This window comes from Alosa alosa, chromosome 8, assembly GCF_017589495.1.
Source record: "Alosa alosa isolate M-15738 ecotype Scorff River chromosome 8, AALO_Geno_1.1, whole genome shotgun sequence".
NCBI classification, from domain to species: Eukaryota; Metazoa; Chordata; class Actinopteri; order Clupeiformes; family Clupeidae; genus Alosa; species Alosa alosa.
In genome coordinates, this window is record NC_063196.1 from 535984 (window position 1) to 560175 (window position 24192).

The following is a 24192-nucleotide window of genomic DNA, read 5'->3' on the forward strand; positions in this document are numbered from 1 at the left end:
AATGTTTAGAGGTGCGCGCACAGTAATAGCCTGTGTGTGTGTGTGAGTGAGAACGGCACCTCTTCTCTCTCATTACCAGCGACGCTAACGTCGTATCGTAACACCCCCAATTATCACCACTTTTGTTCAGAAATTCTAAAACAACGATGTTTTTTAACACTTCAAAATAACATTTACTAAATGAACCTTACATTTTTCAGTAGCCATAGTTGTGTAGATTTGAACAAAATTTGGTTTGGTTCTTAACGGGAGCATTTACTGCCTGAAATATCCGATTTTGTTGACCACGCTCGGAGTTATAGTGCTGGCCTGATGGGTCGCCTATTTACACCGTTTCAACGGCACATGGACGGTTAGACCGAGAATTCTCGTCTTGAAATTAAAATTCCACTGGAGCTCCAAGCGGTTGTGTACACGCAGCCTTACAACACTGTTTACAGCTCCTCGAGTCACGGTAAAATGTCATTTTTGGTACATAGCTAATTTAGATACACCTATGTTGTGGGTGGTTGCGTTTCTATAGGAGTCCGCTGTCTTGGTTTGTATAGAAATGGATATTAAGTGACACATACACGCAAGACGGTGGAAATACGGGACCGACGGTAATAGGGGGAGTTACGATAGTTGTGCCTAGCTAAGTTAATAGGACTTAATTGAACTGGAACTGTAGTTGAATTGGAATTTAATGATATCTTACGACTTTGATATTTAATATATAACCTTAATTGTATTCTCAAACTGCTGTATGCAGATTGTTTTTTTATGTATACTGGAACACTGGATGGCGAGTCAGTCCCCTTGGATCGATTGAACTGTTCTACGTTCTCACACTGGATAACCAACCCCTTGAACTGATCTTTCACACTGGAGAACCAACCCCTTGAACTCGACCCCTTGGATCTGTTCCCTGGACACAGATAAGCCTTCACACATACACTGACATTGAACACTCACACCACCTTACCCGGGTATTTCTTTTCTTTTGGACATTTGAGTTTTTTACTATTGATTTGATACTTTGCATTTTTTAAGAGCTCTTTTATTATTTTATAGGGTTTTGTATTTATTTACTAATATTTCCTCTTCTTTTCTCTTAGAGAAAAGATATTCTTGCATTTAATAAACCTGCATTATTTATTTATAACATTTTACATACTGGTGCCCTTGTCAATTTACTCCCCCCTTAATGCCAAACCTAGAACTGGCCTAAACTTAACAGTAACCCATAGAAGCACCTCCTTTTAATTTAAAGGAGTAGAGCAGAGGGGTGCTACAGATAGATACATAGTGGAATGGTAGATAGTAAATAATATGATAAAGAGCAATTTAATAAGGACCCCTTTCAAAAAAACACAAGTATTTGTCTCAACAATGTTTTCCTTTTTTAATGTCATGTCTCTATTGGCTGTGTCCAGGCTAACAGTCTCCTGAACAACAGCAAAGATCAGTGCACTTGAAGGCAGCCTTCTTGCACCTGCAACGCATAGTACACCCTTTTGCAGCCACAATGGATCGGTTCATAACAGCCATGGGAGGCCTTTGGAAGAGTGGTCTAGAATGGCTGCCATCCTGTCTGATGTCTGAAGTTGACTATGATTCACGACAATTGTTCAAATAACTTAGAAATCGGTGTTATTGTCCCATAAACTAGTGGCACAGTTGATACAAAGCAGTAAGGGATTATGGGTAAATGCTACTTTCCTGTTTATAATGTTTCTTTTTTCTCATTACTGTTTATTGTGGCTTTTTTGGATTTGTATGAGGTAGAACAACTGATATGAAAGCTGTAGCAACTGGATTGATAGTTGTAAAAAGAAAGTTTATATTCATGATGTCAACACTGCACAACTAAGTTTATATACATCTGTTCCTGACTTCTGATGATGTTGTGTCGACCAGACATAAACGCTAGGTCAAATTCAAGACTCTTTTCCTCAGTGGTTCCTTGTTAGTGGAATGAGTTGCCCAGTGCTCTCTGTTCCTGAGATAGTTTTGGGTCTTTCAAGAGGGGTCTAAAGGCATATCTGTTCAACATTAGTTCATTAAGTCTTTCTTATGCATTATGGTTTGGCCCGCTTAATATGTTGCTCAAGTGCAGCCTTTGTGGGTGGGATGTTCTCTAAAACTCTAGATTTCTTTGCAAACAGGTTTTCTGGCCTCATTCACCATGATGTCACTTGTCCTATACATTAGCACTATAAAGCGCTCCAGCAGTTCACTATAAAGCGCTCCAGCAGTCTCCCATGAAGTTTGATGTCATTGGTATCAAGGACCAGCAGATCTTGGCTCTCTTCAAGAAATGGGTTACCCATCTCCTCAATCACTGTTATGAGGGACCTAACATGCTTCCTGTGCTGCTCAATGCTGGTGATGGTTTTCAGGTTGTGGTGACCTTCCATTTTCAAATTCAACTAGACTGCATTTACGGCGGGAACTGCAAAAGTGTGCTTGCCCTGGTCCGGTCACCAACGTGAGCAGACAGTGGCATACGCTATGCTGAACCTGGCTTGATCCAAGCATTCTAACAGTGCCTTTCAGTGTTGGAGCAGTGGCAATACCGCAAAAGCTCTAGGAGAGGGCTATTCAACTATTGGCTTGCAAGGTGAATGCGGTTCGTTGGATTTTACCTGTGGCCTGCTTTGAATTTATCTTCTATGACTAAGATCAAATCAATAAAATAAAACAACAGCAGTGATTGGCTGCAAAAATAAATAATGTCACGCGTCTCAGGGCTGTACAGTGCGACATATACAAAAAAAAATAGTTTGTGCGATGGATGATTTACCAACGTAGCACTGGTGCTACAGTAGCCTATACAGTTTTGCTTATGGCAATACAATGCATGCGTGTGAGACTGACAGGGAGGCTACATCAATTACCTTCTACTGTGATCAGTGCAACTGGCTACACCAGATGTGATAGAGGCGCGTAGGCTACGTAAAAAAAAAATAGACCCGCTCTTCTGTTTTTATTTCGCGAACGGAGCTCTTCGTTCACGTGCCGGTGTAGGCTCCCGGTGAAACGCTTGTTTGTTTGTTTGAAGTGCGTATAGACTATTTCTGTGAGCGGGGAATTGATGTAGGCTACTTTGATTTCAACTTAGTTGCAGTGTACGCGATTAAAAAGTATGTCTACTTGTTTGTAGGCCTAGTATCCAAACAATCCAACTCCAAATCAAACAACACCTTGCAAATTATCCTCGCGAATCGAACAAGTGATAGCTATGTTTAGCCTAAAGCGAAAGTATCTTCCGACCGGGCCGGGCTGAGGTGATTAGATTAGGCAAGCAGAGGTAGAAGTTTGTGGCAATCGACTTGTTGCTTTGCATTTTTAGTTCAGTTTTAAACGAACAACTTTGTATCCAAACAACACCATTCAGATCTAAAACTTAGAAGAAAAAAGTCCACCGGGACGTTCGCTTCTATCTGTCAAATATGAGCACACTTCAGGCGCAACAGTCTCGCTTAGTAGTGCTTAATAACCTATACAAGATCGGTTCCGAAAAAACCTTCTTGACACTTTAATTACAACTGCGTTAGCCACAGACCTTTAGTCTTTAGTAAGCTACATACTGTAGCCTATGTGTATGGAACAGTCTAGAGATGCATTTTTAACGGGTGCACTGTTTGACATGTCAGTTAGCCTACTCATTTGCACCACTGGTTAGATGTAATTACAGTATTTCACTCGTGCAATGACAGTAAGGTTGAATGTAGGGTTACTCTAATCTAAAATGTTAGAAATATGAACTAAACGTGAATTAAATCTTAGTGGAATAAAATCTTCAGCATATCTTCTACTTATTCAAAAATAAATTAACTGACTTCCAATGCATGAATAAGAAAAAATAACAAAAAATCAATGGCATGACCTGTCTTCCTGATACCCATTGAAAAGTCTAACTGCATGGAACTGTCAGGGATTGTTTTTTTGTTTTTACAAAAACACAACAACCAAATAACATATCATGCTGATAGCTTTTGTTCATCTCAAACACAATGTAGCCAGGTGAGATGTTTGCAACTACATGAGCTTTTATCAATCCAGTTGCAGTAGGCCTAGATCCCAACCACAATTGATGAACTGTGATGAACTGCCCTACTTGTGATTGTTTTTAGAGATTTTAGAGGTTTTATATTGATGCTACAGAATTTGTGGCTGGTGCTACAAAACTTTTAACCCCTGTAGCACCAGTGCTACTTGCAAAAAAAGTTAACGTACAGCCCTGCGTCTTGCACTTCTCAAACTGGGCTATCAGGTAACCTAGAAGAATTGAAATTATGAAATATGACTAAGGAATTCAAATGCTGCTTGTTTGTCAGGATACTTTTTTACTGATTTATTTTAAAAAATATGAGCTATGAGTGTGAATGTTATATATTCCATCCCCTAATTCTGTTTTACTGGTTTATTTGACAAATAATCTATATGGATTTGCTCTATAAAGACCTTATGTCTGTTTAGGATTGTTTTGAGAGCCTATTGATGTATCTCAGAATAAAGTAATGTCCACAACATTAGTGATGTTTTTTTGTGTGTGTGAATGTATTTTACTTAACTCATTAAATGTAGCTGGATACTCATGAACGCATGTCTCTAATAGCCACAATAGGAGCAGTTTTAGCAACACCGTATTTTGTGTGGCCCATAACGACCCAGTGGATCATGAAAACGTGCCAAAATTCACATTCCTTGCTTGATGTTGGTACATTAATCCCATTCAGATTGCCACTTATCTGTGATGTAAGAGTTCAATATAGGTTTAAGGTCTGGGGCAGGGATTTGACATTCTGTGACTTCTTCATTGAGGGCTTGCTTAGCAGCACTGTCCACTTTCTCATTTCCCCTCAGACCAACATGGCCTGGGACCAAGCAAAAAACTACACTGAAGTTCTGGTTCTTTAGACGTAGTTGATCAAGCTCAGCTTTGGTTGTACTTTTTGTGTGACATTAAAGCCTACTGGAAAGATGTTTAATTGCAATTTAATTTAATGCAATTTACTTTTACGATTAAATAAAATTAATTTATCCCTCTCACCCATAGTTTTCTATTTATTTACAAATGTACATAGGCCTGTAATTACATTTATACATAGTTATTCTACTGATCTTCATAGTATTCATCCTGCACATAGACTTATTCTTACTACTCATGATGTTGTTTCTGCACTACAATGACACTGTTTCCAAACTGCACATAGCCGTATGTTATGTTATATCTGTTATATATTTGTCATATTGAATATCCATAATTATTCTGTTTTATTATATTCTGTTAATACACTGCATATATCTATATTATTATTTCTACTATTATACTGTTACTGCTACATCTACATACATTATTCTACTTATTGTATGAGGTAACTGCTAATACACTGCACATTTAATTCATATTACTCTAAACCACCTTCTGTAAATCAACTGTATACTACTGTCTACATTGCACTATATTTCTTGACCTGTCTCTGTATTTCATCACCTTTCTATATTTTGCATCACATTGAATGCATACTGTAAATGAATCACAGCTAAGATCTTTGGTTGCTATGAAGGCTAGTCGTTCTAAATGGATGGTTGCTATGGCCAAAGGCCAGTTCTATCTCTGCCGTTGTCAAGCGGGCATATGCTAACCTTATCTTATTTGAAGCATCTCTATTTTACTTAGCCTACTTCCATACAGCGAGTCTCATTAAGAAGTGGCCACTTCATTCACACTTACCGTGATCCACGCAGCAACATTATTGAACTAATCTGTCACCATATGCCTATGCCAACGTTTGCAAGGAGGAGAACATTTTAATTTGATTCACAATGAAACGTTACATTTAATGTACATGTTGACAATGAGTAGGCTAGTTTTGGTTGTTGTTGGTGGGGTTACTGCATCCCTTACTGTAGTTATGCCTACAATGCAAAATTGTTCCCTCGCGATTGTTAGCTCCTGCAGATGCATTTCAAGACATCGCAACGTGAAATGCCACCACAAAAAATTGTTCTTAGTGATATAGGAGTCTTCGCGACTTCTTTTAAGCTGTCACAGACTCAGGCGCTACTTTTAGGGCTAAAATGCTTCCTGAATTACTCTTAGTAAAAAAAAATAGGAGTCCTAAAGATACGAGTACAAGCATCCCATATCAAATGACCATGGCATCACGCTAAGCAACATAAATCCCATACAGCAACATCTCCTCCCTAGCTTCTAGCCACACAAGAAATGAATAATGTTAAATCTCTGCTTAGCATTCTAATAACAGTAGGGGCACATTTATGTTGACCAATACAATATGACTCATTATATCTGTAACTGTGTAAAACACTTACTTTCATAAAGGACACACACCATCCAGCACATACGCATGGAAACCGATATTTTAGGCACTTGGCCACGAACTCAAAACGTGTCTCTCTAAAGCTCTGTTCTAGAATCTTTGCTCTGTTGTTTCCAGAGTTGCTAGGCAACAACAAATAAACGAAATGACAGTCTTTGATACCAATGGTATCAAAAGTGTACGAGTGATTACGAATGGATGTGTGTGGTTTGCAATTAGAATAATCAAGAAATAACATTTCCAATAATTTCCCATGATAAATTACATATTTGCACCTTCCTTACTTATGAAGCTCACTAATGCCACCGTATTTAGTAAAATGTAATATAACGTTGGCACCTAGCGTTCAGATGTATTTAACATTAACGTGACATTGCTTGCTTATTCTTTTCTTTACCAGCTCGTTTTTGTAACAGAGATAGCTGTTTATTGTCCCTAGGTTTACAGAAACACCTATTCATATTAATACGTAGCTTAGGATCTTTGCGTAGCCTGTGGAGTGCTGCCGACCACTGTTCATTACATGGCCCAGAATGCCTTGTATGTCTTTACAACTAAACAACACAGTAAAACCTAAATGCCCGTAAACATATGCATTTGCATACTTGTAACATTTTTAATAATACTCTCCCAGTATTTTATTTAACAATAATGAAAAATGTAATTTGAATACCGTCAATGTGAAAATAACTGTACTACGTCAGCAATAAATAGCTAATGTTCTCCTTATCATTTCAGTTTGTAAGTCCATACTATCCCATGGCAGAGCAAGGATATCATGATTGGGCAAGGTTGGCCGGAGACATTGTGGCTGCCCAGAGACGTTGTGCATACTTGGAAGGCATTGTGATAGATTTACCAGTACAACTGCAAATGTGGAAGGTGATAGTTCCCAAATACGGGCAGGTGGTTTGCCAAATGCTGGAAACTTTTGGAATGTTTTCTTTTTATTTTTAGCTTATGCACCCTCACATTGGAGTCCCGAGTTCAAATACAAAATTTGGTATCGATATGTGACGGTGTTCCTGAGATATGGACGACTTCCTGTTTCGGAGCTTCGCCGCCGATTTCGTTTGGCTGTGACGGGCAAACGCTTTTGAAAATCTTAAATCGGTAACTTTTGTGAGGCTTGGTCCAAGGATAATGTACGTCAAGTTTCGTGGCGTTCGGACCAAATTTGTGACCTGTGAAAATTTAGTTTCGCTTTCTGTTCAATCCAATATGGCGGACGAACGACACGCCCACCTGACGTCATCTTCGCGACCAACTTACACCGGACACAACTCACCGGACGTTTTAAAGTTGGAAAGGTGTCTCTGTCTCAAAGGGCCAAGGCGCTAGAGCTGACAAAAAATTAGGGAGACGGGAAAAATAAAACTTCAGAAGAACAATAAGTGTGCTGCTTTGCAAGCACACTTAATAATTATTCTGGCAATTTCCGGGCCGGGCCAAGCCACCATCCAGCGTCGCAGTGCCCCGGGATTCTCTGTTAGTCTAACTGGTCCACCAGATCCTTTGATGAGTGCATTGTTCTGTTCATGACACTGGTCTATTACAATGGCTGAGAACTTGTTGCATGTCTTATGCACAACGAACCTCCCAGCATGGAATTATTTCAGGATTGCTGGGTGTTTCTTTGACATGTTTGTAGCCATGGTGGTCTGTGTTGAGCTTGGTGTTTGATGTTTGCTCCATCGAAGATCATAGACATCAATGCAAAAAGTGATGGTGGGACAGAATAATTCTGACTACTGGGATGGAATGAGTCGTCAAAGTGAAACATATTATCAAAAATCTCTTTGCGCACCACTTGTGCTGCTCTCACCAAATGCATAGCATCACTGTCATGATCGTGGTCACAGGCCTTCATGAGAGCATCTCTGATATACTCTTGAATGTTAGAAGTGTTTCTCTCACCTGTGCATGAGCCCTTAAGTCTGGTTATACTGTACATCTTGCCTAGATCTATATATCTGTTATAACTTTATAAATTAGGCAAATTTCCAATATTAATGAAGGAACAGTGCTTAATACATTAATAAAATGTGCAATAGTACTGCCTCATGTGCTATTACTACTACGTCTTACTATAGGCAACCTTGCGTTTTTTTATATGTATTATTATTTGCCATTCTAACTTACAAATATTTTTTTTATATAGTTAATGATCAGAACTTACTTAATTTAATTTGCCAAACTATAGGTCTAAAGGCCTATTCACACCAAGAACGATAACGATAACTATAACCATAACGATAAAAGCGTTCACACTAAACAACGATAAACAAGGTCTCTCCTTGTGTTAATGAATGTGACGGTTAAAATTCAATGGGTTCTGATTGGCTATTAGCTTTTTATCGTTCTGAAAATCGCTCTGAAAGTGATCCCCAACGATATCGTTCTTCATGTCGTTATCGTTATAGTTTATGTGTGAACGTCGTCATTCATATTAACGAGAACGATATTTATTTATATCTATCGTTATCGTTATCGTTCTTGGTGTGAATGGGCCTTTAAGGTGAAAAAACACATTTGTATATCTTGAATGTTGCCAGTTAAAGGTTCCATTTGAAACTGTCATAATGAACTCAAGCAACCAGTTTGAATCGCAGTTAATGGAAGTTCTAGATCTTCACAGTAGAATTCTGGAATGACTTGTACAAATATTTTACTCCTAAAAGATGTGTATATTATACAGCAAATATCTAGCCACAGAGGTCAGATCTGAAGTGGCTCCACGTCTGAAAATAAACTTCAAGGTGTGTAGAGACACTGAACAAATTTTCATGCTTTAGTCATAAAATGCACAATACTTCTCATTATTTGAACTTAACCGCTCCACTAAAATCTAGAAGTAACGTTAGGTTAATCATTCTGCCAATGTTAGTTTTGGACAGGATAATTACATGCCAACACAAAAGTTGTAAAAGTAGGCCTAGCCCACTAACATTGGCAGAATGATTAATCCTGGATTTAAACCCTCCTCTAAACACTGCGGAGCTCTGTTCTAGAATCTTTTTGGTTTTAACACTTAAAGCAAAGATCCTTGATTAGGCCTAGCCTACTAGCTCCGCTTGAATCCTCTCTGCTTAACCCTTTCGTGCCCGTGCCGAACATTCCATTTTTGGTGCTGGATGACCTCCTTACACAAAAAACCTTATTTCTTGAGTATAATACATACCATCAATGGGATATACATACCATTGTAATCAGAAGGGTCAGTTCTATCAAATGATGTAAAATACATATGGTAATGTTGATATAGTAATGAACAGTCTTTGAAAATCCTCTCCAAATGTATACCGAAATTCGTTAAAATTGAATTTCATTCGCATAAAAATGAATTTTCATCATATTTCTATACGAGATAGAGAAAAATATAGAGTGTATGACATGTTCAGCAAGTTGTGGGCTATTTAACAAAAAAGACTGAATTGGAATATCATTAACCTTTCAAAAGTTATGATAAATTAAGTGATAAGTGTAAAAAATGCAGGAAACGGGATTTAGAATGTTGACAGAATTCACATTCTCTTTCTCACCAAAAACATAAAAGTATGCATAAAAACTAATAATGAAGTCAGACACAATGGTTTAGATTTATTTGGTCCATAAGAATAAACCATTTATTTGTATATAAGCAAATGCTACAGTCAACAATAATGATATATAAAAGAAAAACATGTACCTTACCAGTAATACAGGAAGTAAGTATACTGTATATTTATTGAAGATCAATTCTGAAGAGACATAGAATACATTTGATTCAACAGATACAACTTCCTTATATAAATTAGTGTAATATGAAAATGATATACATCTATAAAATGTATTATTTATGAAAAGCTAGGAATACAATCAACTTCAACATCACTCAAAAATCAATGTGTCTAAACATTTGAAAGTGGATTACATAGAACAAGCCTGTTGAGAATAAACACATACACACATATAAACACAAACTCACACACACACACACACACACACACACACACAGAGGAGGATAGGGAAAGGTGGGGTGGGGAACCTGAAGGTTAAACACAGAGGACCTATGACTCATAACGAAACGCATCCCCTTCTGTAGAATGCCAAATCTGACAGCAATTTTGTTTACCAAAAAAGCATTCACCTACCGCTAAACTCCAGGCCATACAAGCTACTTTAGTGTTATTATGTATTGTTTTTATAACAAAGCCAACAATTTTTCTTTGGCTCCTGCTGTACAGGAATATGTACTTGATGAAAAGATGACAGAGTAGTAGTTGGAGCAGCTGAAGGCGAGGCTGAAATTTTGACGGAAATGCCTGCCAGCTGTTGTGATAGATTTTCGCCAAAATCTTTCTGGCTGTAGCTACCAAACCTAGGTTCAACACCAGATTCTGCATTGCCAAACTTGAAATAATAAGAAACTACTGAAACAGCAATGTCAATGGAGAAAAAGTGTACACAATATGTATTTCTCATTTGGTCAACGCTCCCTGATCCCTTCAGAGACTTGGTTCCCCAGTAGCAATGGATATTAGGGAGGGAAGTGAAGTCCCATGTCAATGATCAATCCCAGAAAACTGTGAAACTCTTCTGGGGTCTCTTCGTCCCATGCCCCTGCACTGTGTGTTTGCATACAACGGCCTACTAAGCACAACCTCCCACCCGTTCCGGTTGGTAAAACCACATATGCCTGGGACAACAACATAAAAATCAACATAACAAGTCTATTTCACAGTGTTTTAGTGGCAGTCTACACCACCCTACGCACGCCACCTAAATCTATACCTTCTTCCTCCATCCTCACATGGTCTTCAACATTGTGAGCGCAAGCTCATCAGCAGTCAGCTACCTCTTCAGGCCTGCAAGGAGGTCTGTGTAGGTCTTGTCATCCTCCATCTGAAACAACAGTAAAATCATACAAATGTAATACATTTATTAATTAAAAAAATAAAATCACAAAACTACAGATGTGTGCGTGTGTGCACATACATACACAAGAAGAGGTAGCCTAAACTATTGAAGCATTTTGAGTAACTCAAAAATATTTAGAAGTATGAAAAGTCATTTTATTACACATGGGTTTAGCTACCCTAAATCTGATTGCCTGGCTGGCATTAACATAAAGACAGATTACATTTCACCTAGTAACTAACTGCTTAAATGCAATAATGACATTTCTGACATAATATGTGATTTCACATCATGTTTTCTATAAAACTACATATTGAGAAGAGTAGAATATCAAGTCATGCCATCTTAGAAAATGTTGAGACAAGCACGTCTGATGTTTGTCATTTAGAAGCAAGGTAAAACAGTTCACTACAAACTGCCTAGCGAGGTAACAACCCGATGAGAGGCAATACGTTAATTAGCACTACATTTCTGACAGAATCCGTGATTTCACATCTTGTTTTCTACAACTACATATTGAGAGGAGTAAAAATATCGCTCAACTTATTTCATGTAAGAGAACGCAACTTAGAAACGCGGCGCCCATTGATTTATTCAGCTTTGGTATGCTATACTGACTTGCCAATATAATGCTTACCTAATAAGCAAATTGGTACTAGAAAACAAACTTACTAACAGGTTATATACTAACAGGTTTTTAAATGAAATTGTCAAATGAAAATAACTGATATAAAAAGCAAACGAGAATACTGCAAGCAGTTCAGAGTAATGCAGCTAGCTAAAGTTACATGACGATGCACTTAGCCCCCGCTATGCCATAATGTTGATGCTGATAAGAAAGCATATTACTGTCAAATAACATGATTTTATGACTACAAATTAAGATTAACCATAACTAGAAACGATGTAAAATATATATTACCTCAGTTTATCCAGCTGTGTGGTTTCCAGTCGAGGTAAACTCCAACGAAGTGCAGGTGGCATCCGGCGGTCCATGTTAAAATGTACGACTGAAGTGAAAAGTTTTTTTCACGACTGATCTTCAAGTATCCAAAACATTTCGCGCCATAAACCCCTTAACCAATCATATCAAATTGAAGCTTATGTTGTCAGCATTACGGGGAAGATTTCAGAAATAAAATCAGTCATTGGACAGCTGAGATATTAGATGATTGGTCATCGTTAAAATTTTAACGAAATTAGAACGGTCGGGCTTGTAAGGGTTAAAGCCTTGGTTGCTAGGTAACAATAAACAAATTCAAAGATTGTAATTCTTGATTTCAAGGATACAAGGATACAAGGAAGTTTATTGTCACATGCATATAGTTACTGGATGTAAGAAATGCAGTGAAATTATGTCTGGTGTCAGCCTATTTGTGCATTTATGGGGGGGGGGGGGGGCATTTCCATGCATTTCCACTGAATTATTTTTGGAATCTGATCCCTTATCATACCTGTTCATTCTTACTCGTTGCTCGTCTTATCGTGACTAAATTCAAGATGGCTGCAAACGCTAAACTTCGTGAAGATACTGTCTGTATAAATCGTCTTGTAAGTAAACTACCAGTGCTTTTTCAAAGTTTTCAATGTCTCGTTTTAAATGTCAGGGCCCTCGGAAGTCTACCAATGAAGTGTGGAGATACATTGAGCCTCGTAAATGGGTGTAAAACAGTGATTTATTTGCATGGCTAGCCCGATGCCGAAGCACCACTATTGAAAAAGCTGTTGGTAGCATCGGCTAACTAGCGCCAGATTTTGGAGTGCAGGGGACAAGCCGAGATGGGCTATGAGACATTCGTTCACACTCGGTATCATGTTTCAATACACTTTAGGTCAATATCACACCGGAATTCTCCTTTAAGGCATTAAGATTAATTTCCAAAAGATGATTTTATATTTCTCTTTTCAGTCAACTTTAGCATGGGTGCCAATACTTTTGGCCATCACTGTACAAATATGATTTTTTCACGTGTGCATTTGTGCGACTTTCATGCAAAGAACGTCTCAAAAATACGTAGCTTTGGAAAGCGAAGAATGCGTGTGCTGGTGATCCAAAAATGCAGAATCACATTTCACAATTGGTTTTACAAATGGCATTTTATTAACAAATGCACATCTATATTTGTATATTTATATATGATTTTTTTATTTGTAGGTATCAAAACACACAGCAAATCAAAATATTTGTGGATCCCCCTCTGTGCATATACAAATATTATTGAGACAAATTTAGCTCTATAGATGTCATTCTCATTAGTTTAGTTTAAATGATGCCCCAAACACACCCATATGACTGATTAAAAAACCTAGGAACACCTTGTTGCGCCATGCGCTCCACGTTTGATAACGAAACCCCTCCCAATGTGAACTGGACATCCTTCTAAATTTGAATAAACTTTTGACGAGTGACGTTGCACTTTAGAATGTCATGATAGGGCCGTTTATCTTACAATTAAGGTGTCAAGTCAAAATTTTCAGAATTCACATGAAAAAATATAAAAATAGGCTTTAAAATCTGTTATCCATACCATTCTTTAGGACGGCAGTTATTGATGGTTATTTTGATTTTTTAATTGAGCACAGTTATGGTTTTCTGTTCAGAAGTTAAAAATTTAAATAATGCGTTCATTTTCTAATTTTCCTTTTTTGTGCTTGTGGTTGGACTGAACCACGAGCACCGGGGAGAGAACACCATCTAGCTGGTGGATGAGAGCGCCGCCTGAAGTTGTTCGTAATTTTTACTCATTACTTTACTAGAGATTAATAAATAAAACGTCGCCGATTTTTGTTAAACATAACTTTTGTAAACATTACCTATGTTGAACATATAGTATATTTGAATACCATGGCCATGCCATAGCCTACCATAGCAAACAATTCCCCAAAGCAGAATGCTTTGCCATCCGTCAGTTTAGGCCAGGTCCGGGGACCACTGGTGGTCCGCAAGCTAGCCCAAGTGGTCCGCGAGCAGACGTGGTAAAATATAATATAGATGAGTTGTTTGCAATATTGAACCAACTTGTATGTAAATCCAAACATTTCAGCAACACTGCCTATGTAAGCCATGCCAATTTAAATCATATGAATTCTCTGACACAATAATACAATCAAAGTGGTTCAGTGAGTAGGCCTATTGTGTAATTTACTATTGAAGGAGGTCTAATTTTTTTTTTTTTTAGCTAGGTGGTCCGTCAGGCTTTTTTTATTGATTAAGTGGTCCTTGGTCTGAAAAAGTTTGAGAAACACTGGTTTAGGCTATACAGGCCTATAGGCTACCCCAAGCACTGTTTGACATGGGGTGTTTTTGCTTATTTAACACTTTACATTATAGATTCATTAAACGAAGACACAACAGTGAATCATTTATTAGTTCATCCATTTATTAATTTCAACAGCAAATAGCCTACATTGGCCTGTAGGCTACTACGGCTCAAGTCCATTGGTAATGCTCATGTAGGTCTCCAAATCCTCACAGGGGCCCAGGCCCCATCTGAAATCTCATTGGCCCCTGACTGGCCCCTGTACCGTCAATCATCAATAAGTGTCAAACTTGTTGAGAACGACGATCAGAGATGCAATTCCATTCCCAAACAACTGGTGGCAGTAATGCACCTATGAAGCTTGAAAGCTAAAGCACACAGTGAACTGTAAAAGAAAGAATACATTTGGCTAACCAGAAATGTGCTAATGTGAAGAAACGATACATTTGGCTCACGGGAGTATCAGCTAACATGAAGAACCGATACATTTGGCTAACGAAAGTATCAGCTAGAATTCTAACGTGAAGAACCGATGACAGCGTTTCATCCTCCACAGAAGTTTCTTGGTGAGTCACAAATCTCTATGTTGGTTATCATCATTATGTGAAAGGGACGTTTATTTGTTGCTGTCACAATATGTTAAGTTTGTCAATTAAATTACGAAACAGCAGCAAGCTTGCAGTGAACTGTTAACTGACTTAGTCAGTGAACTGTTAACATTAACTTAACGTTAGGTTACTTGAGTTGAGGTTTGATTGTTTGTTAGCATGCTGATAGATTTTATGTATGGAAAGGTAATGTATGAAGTGTTTGAAATGGTGTTATATGAAATGCAGAGAAATGTACATCCTGTTTGTTTGGGGTCCGAAATTAATAATATTACATGCGCTAGTGCGCCTTACCAAATGTGAGTTCTATTTTTTTTGCTTGAGGAAAACATTTGGCAGCTGCTAACATGAACATGAGAATACATGCCTAATAGCTAACGCTACGTTTTTGTAGTTGCCAGACGACATGCTGAATACAAGCATGGATTTTGTGAAACACGCATTTGTGTTTCACCTACAGACTGGGATGGCGCAGGAGCTGGTGACTTTCAACCCACAGTCTTCAGAACCACCAGTCACCAAGCATAGCTGCTCCTAATGGTATGATGCTATTTCCTATTGCCACTACAGTGAGCATATTTTGTCATTCATTTTTTAGAAACGCCAGGTTGACAGTGGGTTATGAAAGTTAAAACTTGTTTCATTTTCTTCTCCCCAGACATTTCCCATTCTAGAGCAGATGGTTCTGTGCAACCTCTCCTAAACTGGTATTCCGCAAGATGCAGCACGGAAATAGGAAGAGGCCACTCAATGACTTCTGATACAAAGACTTCAAATGGTAGGAATATTCCATCTTTAGTGTTTTGCTACCCCTTCCGTAATTTTAAACTTTCAAATGACCCAACGTCAGTCTTCAAATCAGAATCAGGCTTTTCTAACTGGAAGCAAGACGGTGGCTTCAAAGACCATTCCAAATAAGTTGTTGAAAAAATTGTGTAAATATGACGTAGTTGTTGCTCACATGCTGTGTGTGTGTGTGTGTGTGTGTGTGTCTGTTTGTTTTAATGTACGCAAACTGGCAGTGAAAGTGGTTTCTCTTATCAACAAAAGGGGAAACAGTTAAAGTAAAACTTGTTTAATTGAACGAAAAATGTGTGTATGATGATGTATGATTTCTGTTTAAAATATCAATGTATTTTCACTGAAGTGTCTATTATATTTTAGTTTTATATTGTGTTTTCAATACACATTATAAATAAATGGGAAAATTGTTAAGAATTGTATTGACTTTTTTGTTTTTTAGCATTTAGCATTCAAGTATTTGAACAAGGTAAGACTGGTGAAATGTATGCACCTTACTGCTGTGGTGTAGTCTAGTTAGCTGTAGTGGGTATACTGTGATCAACCCCAAATATTAATACCTATCCTTGTCTGTTTTAAGTGGGTATACTGAGATGGTGATGCTTTTTAAGTGGGTATACCAGAGACTTTCTAATGAGGAGACACAGCACTCAAAAAATCCTCCATAGAAATGCATGGGGCTAGTTTGTAATGCCAATACACATATCCCACCCCTTCCTCGGCAAAACGTCAACATGTGAATACATTTAGCCAATCATGTAGTGTGATGTAAATACACTGAGCCAATCATATGGTGTGTTGTGAAGACATCATGCCAATCATGTTTTCTGAACTCGCCGCTGGAGCAAGATTGGTGTCGTGAAGCCTTGCGCACGCACATTTCTGCCGAATAGGATGCCCGATGAGTGCCCAAAAAGCATTGCAATATGGCCGTCGAGTGGAGGGACTTGCCTAAAAGGACTTTGGGTATGCTGCGTATAGTCCTGCATATCATGTAGACAACGTGCCTCTGCCTTCCTGAACAAGGGATTTTCTGTGTATGGATGTTGACCGGTTCTTGGCCCCTCAGTGTATGATGTGGCCCCTGATAGTATATTTTTACTACCATATTTCTCTTAGGACTTAATCAGGACGATGAAAGGTCAAGATCCAGGCTTTATTCTTTTCAATGAGGGGCCAGTGCCCCTCAAGGGAGAAAAGTACATGTTTGTTTCACCCCATCATGGATTTCACCAGATTCTCAGTATTATCTGACTTCTCTGACCTCTCTGACTATACAGAAACAGTCTACTAACTTTATGTTACAAACAAAAGAAGGAGTGACCTCTAGGTCCAACCCAGTTTGAATATGCAATAGAAAGGGAGGATGAGGATTAGGCCTTCATCAGGTCTGGTCAGCTTCTATTGTCTTTTAATTAAAACTACCCCCTTTCCTGGGAAGTCCTTCAGAGGCCTGGACACATGCTGTTCTATAAACATTAACATTTCAAACCTATCTGAAGAACATGAGGAGAGATATCATATATATCAGAAATATCACTTATAGAATGTTCCAAACATTCTTACAATCAAATCATTACAATCCTTGTACTGAGACTATTACAATGATACCAAACATGAATACATTTACAGTTAATAACACAAACATATAATTCCGCTAAAGTTAACTATAAGGTCTTTGTTTAACCCAAAGACAGAACAGAGGAGATTGACAGATGGTAGGAGCCAGTGGGGAGCATTTCACACCTACATCTGCATTGAGAAAGAGAATACCCTCTAAATGCAAATGTGGCTAAGCCTCCACCAAGTCTGGGGCAAGAAACGGTCATATAAAATTATTTCCTTCACCCCTTCATGGCCCCTGTCTCAGAAAAATCCTAGAACCGCCACTGTGTAGCATGTTCGATATATTTCCACTCACATACCCAACAACTGCTGTACAACGCCAACACACAGTTTCATCTTATCCACCACTCTCGCCGGTACTACTGTAACTGAAGTTCTCAAACTTGCGATCTTAAAGAGAGCAGCGGATCCTCTTGTGGGTCACCACCACTGGCTTTGCTATCTCTGATTGACTGACTCGACCGACGACCTGACAAAAAAATAATATAGGCGCCAATAAGAGCTTCAGAGCTAAGGTGAGGCTACAGATTAGCGTTAGGTGTCGCTAAAGAACTTTCGTAACTCTCGTAATTGCGCATTACATTAATTAATCTGCACATGAGTTTTATGTATTTTTATACCGTGTATTCTCCGTGTACATTCATGCACCGAACCGTGACACCCGTACTGTTTCAGTTCAATACAAATACATGAACCACTACACCCCTACAAAGCACTGCAAAGCGTTACACGGACCGAAGTCAGGGGATCTCTTTATTTGTTGTGATTAAGGACAATTTAAGTATATCTTAATTTTGTTTAAGGTGTTAATTCAGGGATTCCTTGATTAAGGGGGGAATTCAAATAAAAAAAGAAAGGGGTAAATTAAATAGGCTTTTCTCCTTAATCTCCTTCTCCTTAATTCTCCTTATGGTGCATTCACACTGGGTCTGTTTAACTGGACCGTACCCGAGTGTGATTACTCCCCCCTAGCCCTGACCCAGCTGGTCTCTGTTCACCAGACATGGGGGACTCGAGTCACATGACTTGACTCGAGTCAGACTCATCACATTTTTTAGGACTTGAGACTTGCTTGATCAACATGTATAAAAGACTCGACTTGACTTTGACTTGCTATTCATGACTTAAGACTTGACTTAGACTTGAGACAAATGACTTGAAATGACTTGACTTTTTATTTTTTTCATAGATATTAAGGAGTGAACTTTACGATTTTAGAAAATCTGCTTAGGTTGCATTCGTCACGCGAGCGAACCTGTCATTGTTACCAAGTGACGCGACAGACCAACAAGTGCCAGATCAAATGAGACAAGACTGAGGTAGGCTAACTTGCAAATATGGAAGGCTCTACGTTTATACCAAAACATAATAATTTTTGGCTTCACAGATGATGTATCTGACAACTCAAAGGAGAAATGAACAGCAGTCTGCAAGTGTGCAAAATAGCTACATAACCACCACCACGTTGATTTTCATCCGTCAGAAGTTAGTCGTGTTAGAAACCTAACGTCAAATTTAAGGCATGTTAAGAGTTGGCTTTGAATCTATTATGCTTTTTAGTTAACGCCATATTAGGTTAAAATGTGTGAAATGGCAAAGTGAAACATTTTCTTGTCTAAGTTTAATCTTGATTTAAAGCGAAAATGTTGCCAATGTAACCTAAAGTAAGCGCCTCTCTTATGGGGGCAGTGTGCAGCAAGTATGTAGAGGAGGCTTACTGTAGCAAGCAGTGTGCTGTATGTATGTGTGGTGATGACAGTGATTATGTAAGTGTGTGTGTTGGGGATGAGGGTGGGTGGGGGCAGAAAGGCTAGCCAATCAAGGACATGGGTAGATAGATGGAGGAGATCTTTTTACTATAATTTTTTGACCACCATGAACCAGAAAGTAAACTCAAAGTAGCTCCACGGTAGACTTCCGAGGGCCCTGACATTTAAAAAGAGACATTGAGAACTTTGAAAAAGCACTGGTAGTTTATTTACAAGACGATTTATACAGACAGTACCTTCAGGAAGTTTATAGTTCGCCGCCATCTTGAATTTAGTCACGATAAGTCGAGCGACGAGTACGAATGAACATTCTTCAGAATGCAGCTGATCAACCTGTCTACTTTCACTTTCAATGAAATCCACTAGTAAACGGATTAGGGTCACTATGCTACTTGCGGCGTGATATTTGGAAAGATGTGAAGCACAAAACCCGTCGTCATTGTCAGCAGCCTGTTATAGCCTACATTACAATGGTCTGTGTTATAGAGAAATATAGCCTACCTCTGACCGACAGACCCCCAAAAAAATAAATAAAAAATACTCAGCGGATCTATACAAATTGCGTGGGTCTCATTTTCAGGTCGAAAAAAACTGAAAAATCACACCTGAGGCTTAGAATTAACTATTTTTTATTTATGTAAGTTCAGGGTTTGTGTCCTTATATTTTGTAAAAGTTAGCAAGAAATACTGTAAGCACTTTTAAATTTAAAAACTCAGGTTTTGTAACCAAAAAAATATGTGTAAGCTCATTTACCACCTATCTGCCAGCCACCTACTTTGCGTTTCTCTCACTCCAGTGTGACGTTATGAAATCGCTGCTCTCTCACTTTGATTGAATGGATTGTTTGTGATAGATAATTCAATGCAATATGCGGAGTGATTAATAGCAGTAAAACGTTTGAATGGGGATGTCCTGGGACACCTCTACCCTTGATGACTCAAGGAATGCCTCTTATCCAATCAGAAATTAATAAATAGTTTGACCGGATCTAATTGTTGTATAAAGACTTATTATAGCCTTGAAGCTTAAAGTCCTTGAAATATTGAAGACCAGACCAAGGGGCACCATCTGAGAGCAGTTGCTCTGAATGTTAATAATAATCAGTACTTAACTTTTGCATGAATGCAAAATAAAAATACAATTCCAAACAGCAGAGAGAATACCAAACCCTCTGCCAAGCAACAGATATTCAGAAAATAAGAACATGCAGAAAAGGGAGGGAAACAGGTTGTCAACAGATTTCCAGTATCACTGGGGATAAGGCTATTGTGAAAACATAGCAGGGGAGCACAGTGAGGGCAAATAGTGAAGGCTGTTGTAAGGGGGTGAGATTGTCTCGTATTTGAGAAAGGTGTCAGAGTAAACAGAATACCTGTATGGAGAGAAACTCACTATTACCACTGGAGCATGAAATCACAACTCAGGTCCAGTAAACACTAATAAAACAAATTAATCCATCAATTAAAATCCTGAATGTGTGGAGACTAATACTACATGACCACACAGAGAGCTAAGCTATTTTCTAAGTTTAAAAATGCTAATTTGTATTCACAAATCTATAAAGTTTTGTTTGGGACACAAAACACTGGTCATAGAAGACTGAACAAAATAAGACCACCCACCAATATAGATAGTAGAAAAAGGAAAGCATAAAAAAGGACATCTTGCACCAGGCCTCTTTTTGGCAAAACTTGAGTGTGTCCCCATTCATGACAGAGGCAGGGTCATAGAGAACTTCTTTTGTATCAGTTGGACTATGGAAGTACCTGCCAAAGAGGAAAAGATACAGGGTGTACAGTAATTAAATATTAAACATATGTCCTTCACATAACCATATTTCATCAAAATTAATTTGAAGATGATACCTCAAGAAAAGTGGCAAATTGTTGCATAGTGTTGTTTTAACATCAGCATTTCAACTATCTATTAAGTACAAATAGGAGTAGTTTAATGCAGACAGCTTTTTACACTTAAGCAAGAACATTTGTGACACATTGTGACATTAGGCTACGGCTCAGCACGTGTGTAACTAAACTAAATGCTTTTTTTATTGTCAATGCAATGTTTTTCCTTTAGTCAAGCACCGGAAAGGTCTAACCTGGATACGCTCATGTGCACTGTAGGTGTCAGTCTTTGACCCCATACACACCCCATCCCCTGACAGAAAATGGGTGCAATTTATTAAAAAAGAAGATTGAGACACTGACATAGCCTCTGAGATATCTGTAGGCTACACTCAAAAAAAGTGTTATCTTTTGAAAAATAGATTTAAAAAGAACCTAATTTCAATGACCAAGTCACTCAATGAGCAAAGTGTCAAGTGTCTAAAACTAGATAGATAGATAGATAGATAGATAGATAGATAGATAGATAGATACTGTATTGATCCCCAAGGGGAAATTCAAGAACAAAACAAGTATAGGGGGTAATAGTAGAGCAGTAGCCAGAAAAGTTGTGGATTCGACTCCTGGCTGCCACCGTTGTGCCGAGTTACTGCCTTTTGCCTTGGCACGTCTTAATTTGTAAGCAGATACCGTATTTTCCGGACTATAAGTCGCTCCGGAGTATAAGTCGCTCCGGAGTATAAGTCGCATCAGTCAAAAAATATGTCATGAAGAGGAAAAAAACATATATAAGTCGCACCGGACTATATGTCGCATTTAATTGGAAATTTATTTCACAAAATCCAAGACCAAGGACAGACAGAAACTGTGTAAAGACACATAGAGGCCAAAAATACTGTATTGAGAATTTACCGGGAATGTTAATGAAGACAAAGCTGAGGAGCGAGCCAGCTGATAATTAAGGCGGCCAACGAGGAAGGCCCGACGGTAATTGTAAAGCAATTTACAAAAGATTCACTGAGCAAAAATGCTGATGTGATACATGAAAATGTAACTAAAAATGTGGAGAATACAACACAATCAAGCATTTTGGGCGATGTAGAGGCCCAAGCCGGCAGCAGAACGATAGAATACGGCAGTAGAATGATAGAAAACGAAATGTTGTATCTTAAAACTAAGAGCAAATGCTCGGGAGGCTACCTCCGAGAATGAGAGAGAAAAATATGTGCTTTAAAAGAGTGTGTAGACGAAGGAGTGAATGGCAGTGAAGCTGAGGCGAGCCCGACAAGGAGGGCCCGACGGTAATTGTAAAGTAATTTACAAAAGATTCAATGAATGAAAATGCTGATGTGGTACATGAAAATGTCGCTAAATATGTGGAAATGCAATGCAATCAAGCATTTGAAGGCACAAGCCGGCAGCAGATTGGGATACTCACAAGGCTACCTCTGAGAGAGAAAAAAAAGATGCATGTTTTAACCTTATTATTGATTACTAGGCCTTCAACGCCACACCTCCCCCCAACATTCTAAATCAATTGTATGCACCATATTGCTATGTAGCATAGTAATATTATACACCATTTGAAAGCTTGGACTCTTGTACATTTTTCATGTACAATCTGCATACTGCTTTACATTGTCAGATTAACCTTACTATGTCTCAATTTTAAAGTACCAAAACTGTTAACTCGTGCTCAACCCACCAGGGGAATTAATCATAGTAATCCTATTATGATAAAAACATCTTCGGTTAAGCAAACCCCTCCAAAAATGCAACTTACGCTTGCTTTCCGATCACTGTCAAATAAGACTCCCTTGGTTAATGAAATTATTACTGACAATCATATAGATGTAATGTGCCTCACTGAAACATGGCTTAAACCAGATGAATACCTTCTATTAAATGAGTCTACACCTCCCTTCCATTTGAACTACCATGTACCACGCCACAGTGGCAGGGGAGGTGAAGTAGCTACAATTTATCACTCTAGTCTTCTCACATCTCCCAAGCTCACGTCGAAGTTCTAGTCCTCAATCTGGAAAACTAATCAGCCTGTAATCGTGGTCACACTGTATAGAGCCCCCGGCCCCTACACTGAATTCCTCTAGAGGAATTTTCTGATTTCCTTTCCACTTTAGCTGTCCAAACAGAAAAAATACTTATATTGGGTGATTTTATTATTCATGTGGATAATGTGACGATTGTCTCACAATTGCATTTCACTCCCTAATTGACCATGTCGGTTTTTGCCAAAATGTTAATTCACCCACACACCAAGATAACCATACAATTTATCTAGTCTTGTCATACGGCATAAGCATAGAACAGTTAAGAATCTTACCACAACACCCCACCTTAACTGACCACCATCTTATGACTTTTAAAATGACACTACACTATGCAGTACCTAACTCAGCTGAATACTACAGTCGCGGCCTATTTGAAAAAACTAATGCAAAAAATTCCACTTATGCTTGCCTCATTCCTGAGGAGATATGAGAAGGCCCTTTCCTTAACCCAGCCGAGGTTGATCTGTTAACCGATAATGTGATGAACTCATTACGCTCAATCCTAGACTCTGTAGCACCACTCAAAAAGAAAATAAGAAAACAAGTAAGACGTGCTCCATCGTTTACCACACAGACTAAAACTCTCGAAAAGCACGTAATAACGAAGTAACCCAATCTATCCCTATAAGCCTAAACAGTAATGACTTCATGAACTTTTTCAATGACAAAATTGAATCAATTAGAGATAAGATTAATAACCGACCAGTTTCACCAAATATACATATTCCATTGCTGAACGATAGCAAAAACATAATAGAATCACAGATGACCTCAAACAACATTTAATTAATTTACACCTATTGACATATTAGACCTCACTTCCACAATTTCCTCATCAAAATCTATAACTAGATAGATAGATAGATACTTTATTGATCCCCAGGGGAAATTCAAGAAGAAGAATTCAACTAGTCTAGGCTACTAGACCCTATTCCTACTAACCTTCCTAAGACTGCTCTCCCCTTCCTGGATAATGCTTT

At 38.4% G+C, this 24192-nt stretch overlaps 1 protein-coding gene across 3 annotated transcripts in view; it reads right to left on the reverse strand.

Annotated features, from left to right (window-relative positions):
• Positions 1 to 24192, reverse strand: part of cnih3 (cornichon family AMPA receptor auxiliary protein 3) — a 145237-nt gene that overhangs the window by 30805 nt on the left and 90240 nt on the right. Inside the window, exons 5-6 of one of the 3 annotated variants that reach the window (XM_048251298.1) lie at positions 20919 to 21062; positions 20485 to 20668 (exon numbers count right to left, since the gene is read on the reverse strand). In XM_048251298.1, coding sequence (XP_048107255.1) covers positions 20560 to 20668; positions 20919 to 21062 — 253 coding nt within the window. In that variant the 3' untranslated portion in view covers positions 20485 to 20559. Of the gene's footprint in view, positions 1 to 20484; positions 20733 to 20918; positions 21063 to 24192 lie in introns of those variants that run through there. The other 2 variants (XM_048251300.1, XM_048251299.1) reach the window with 2 other exon arrangements.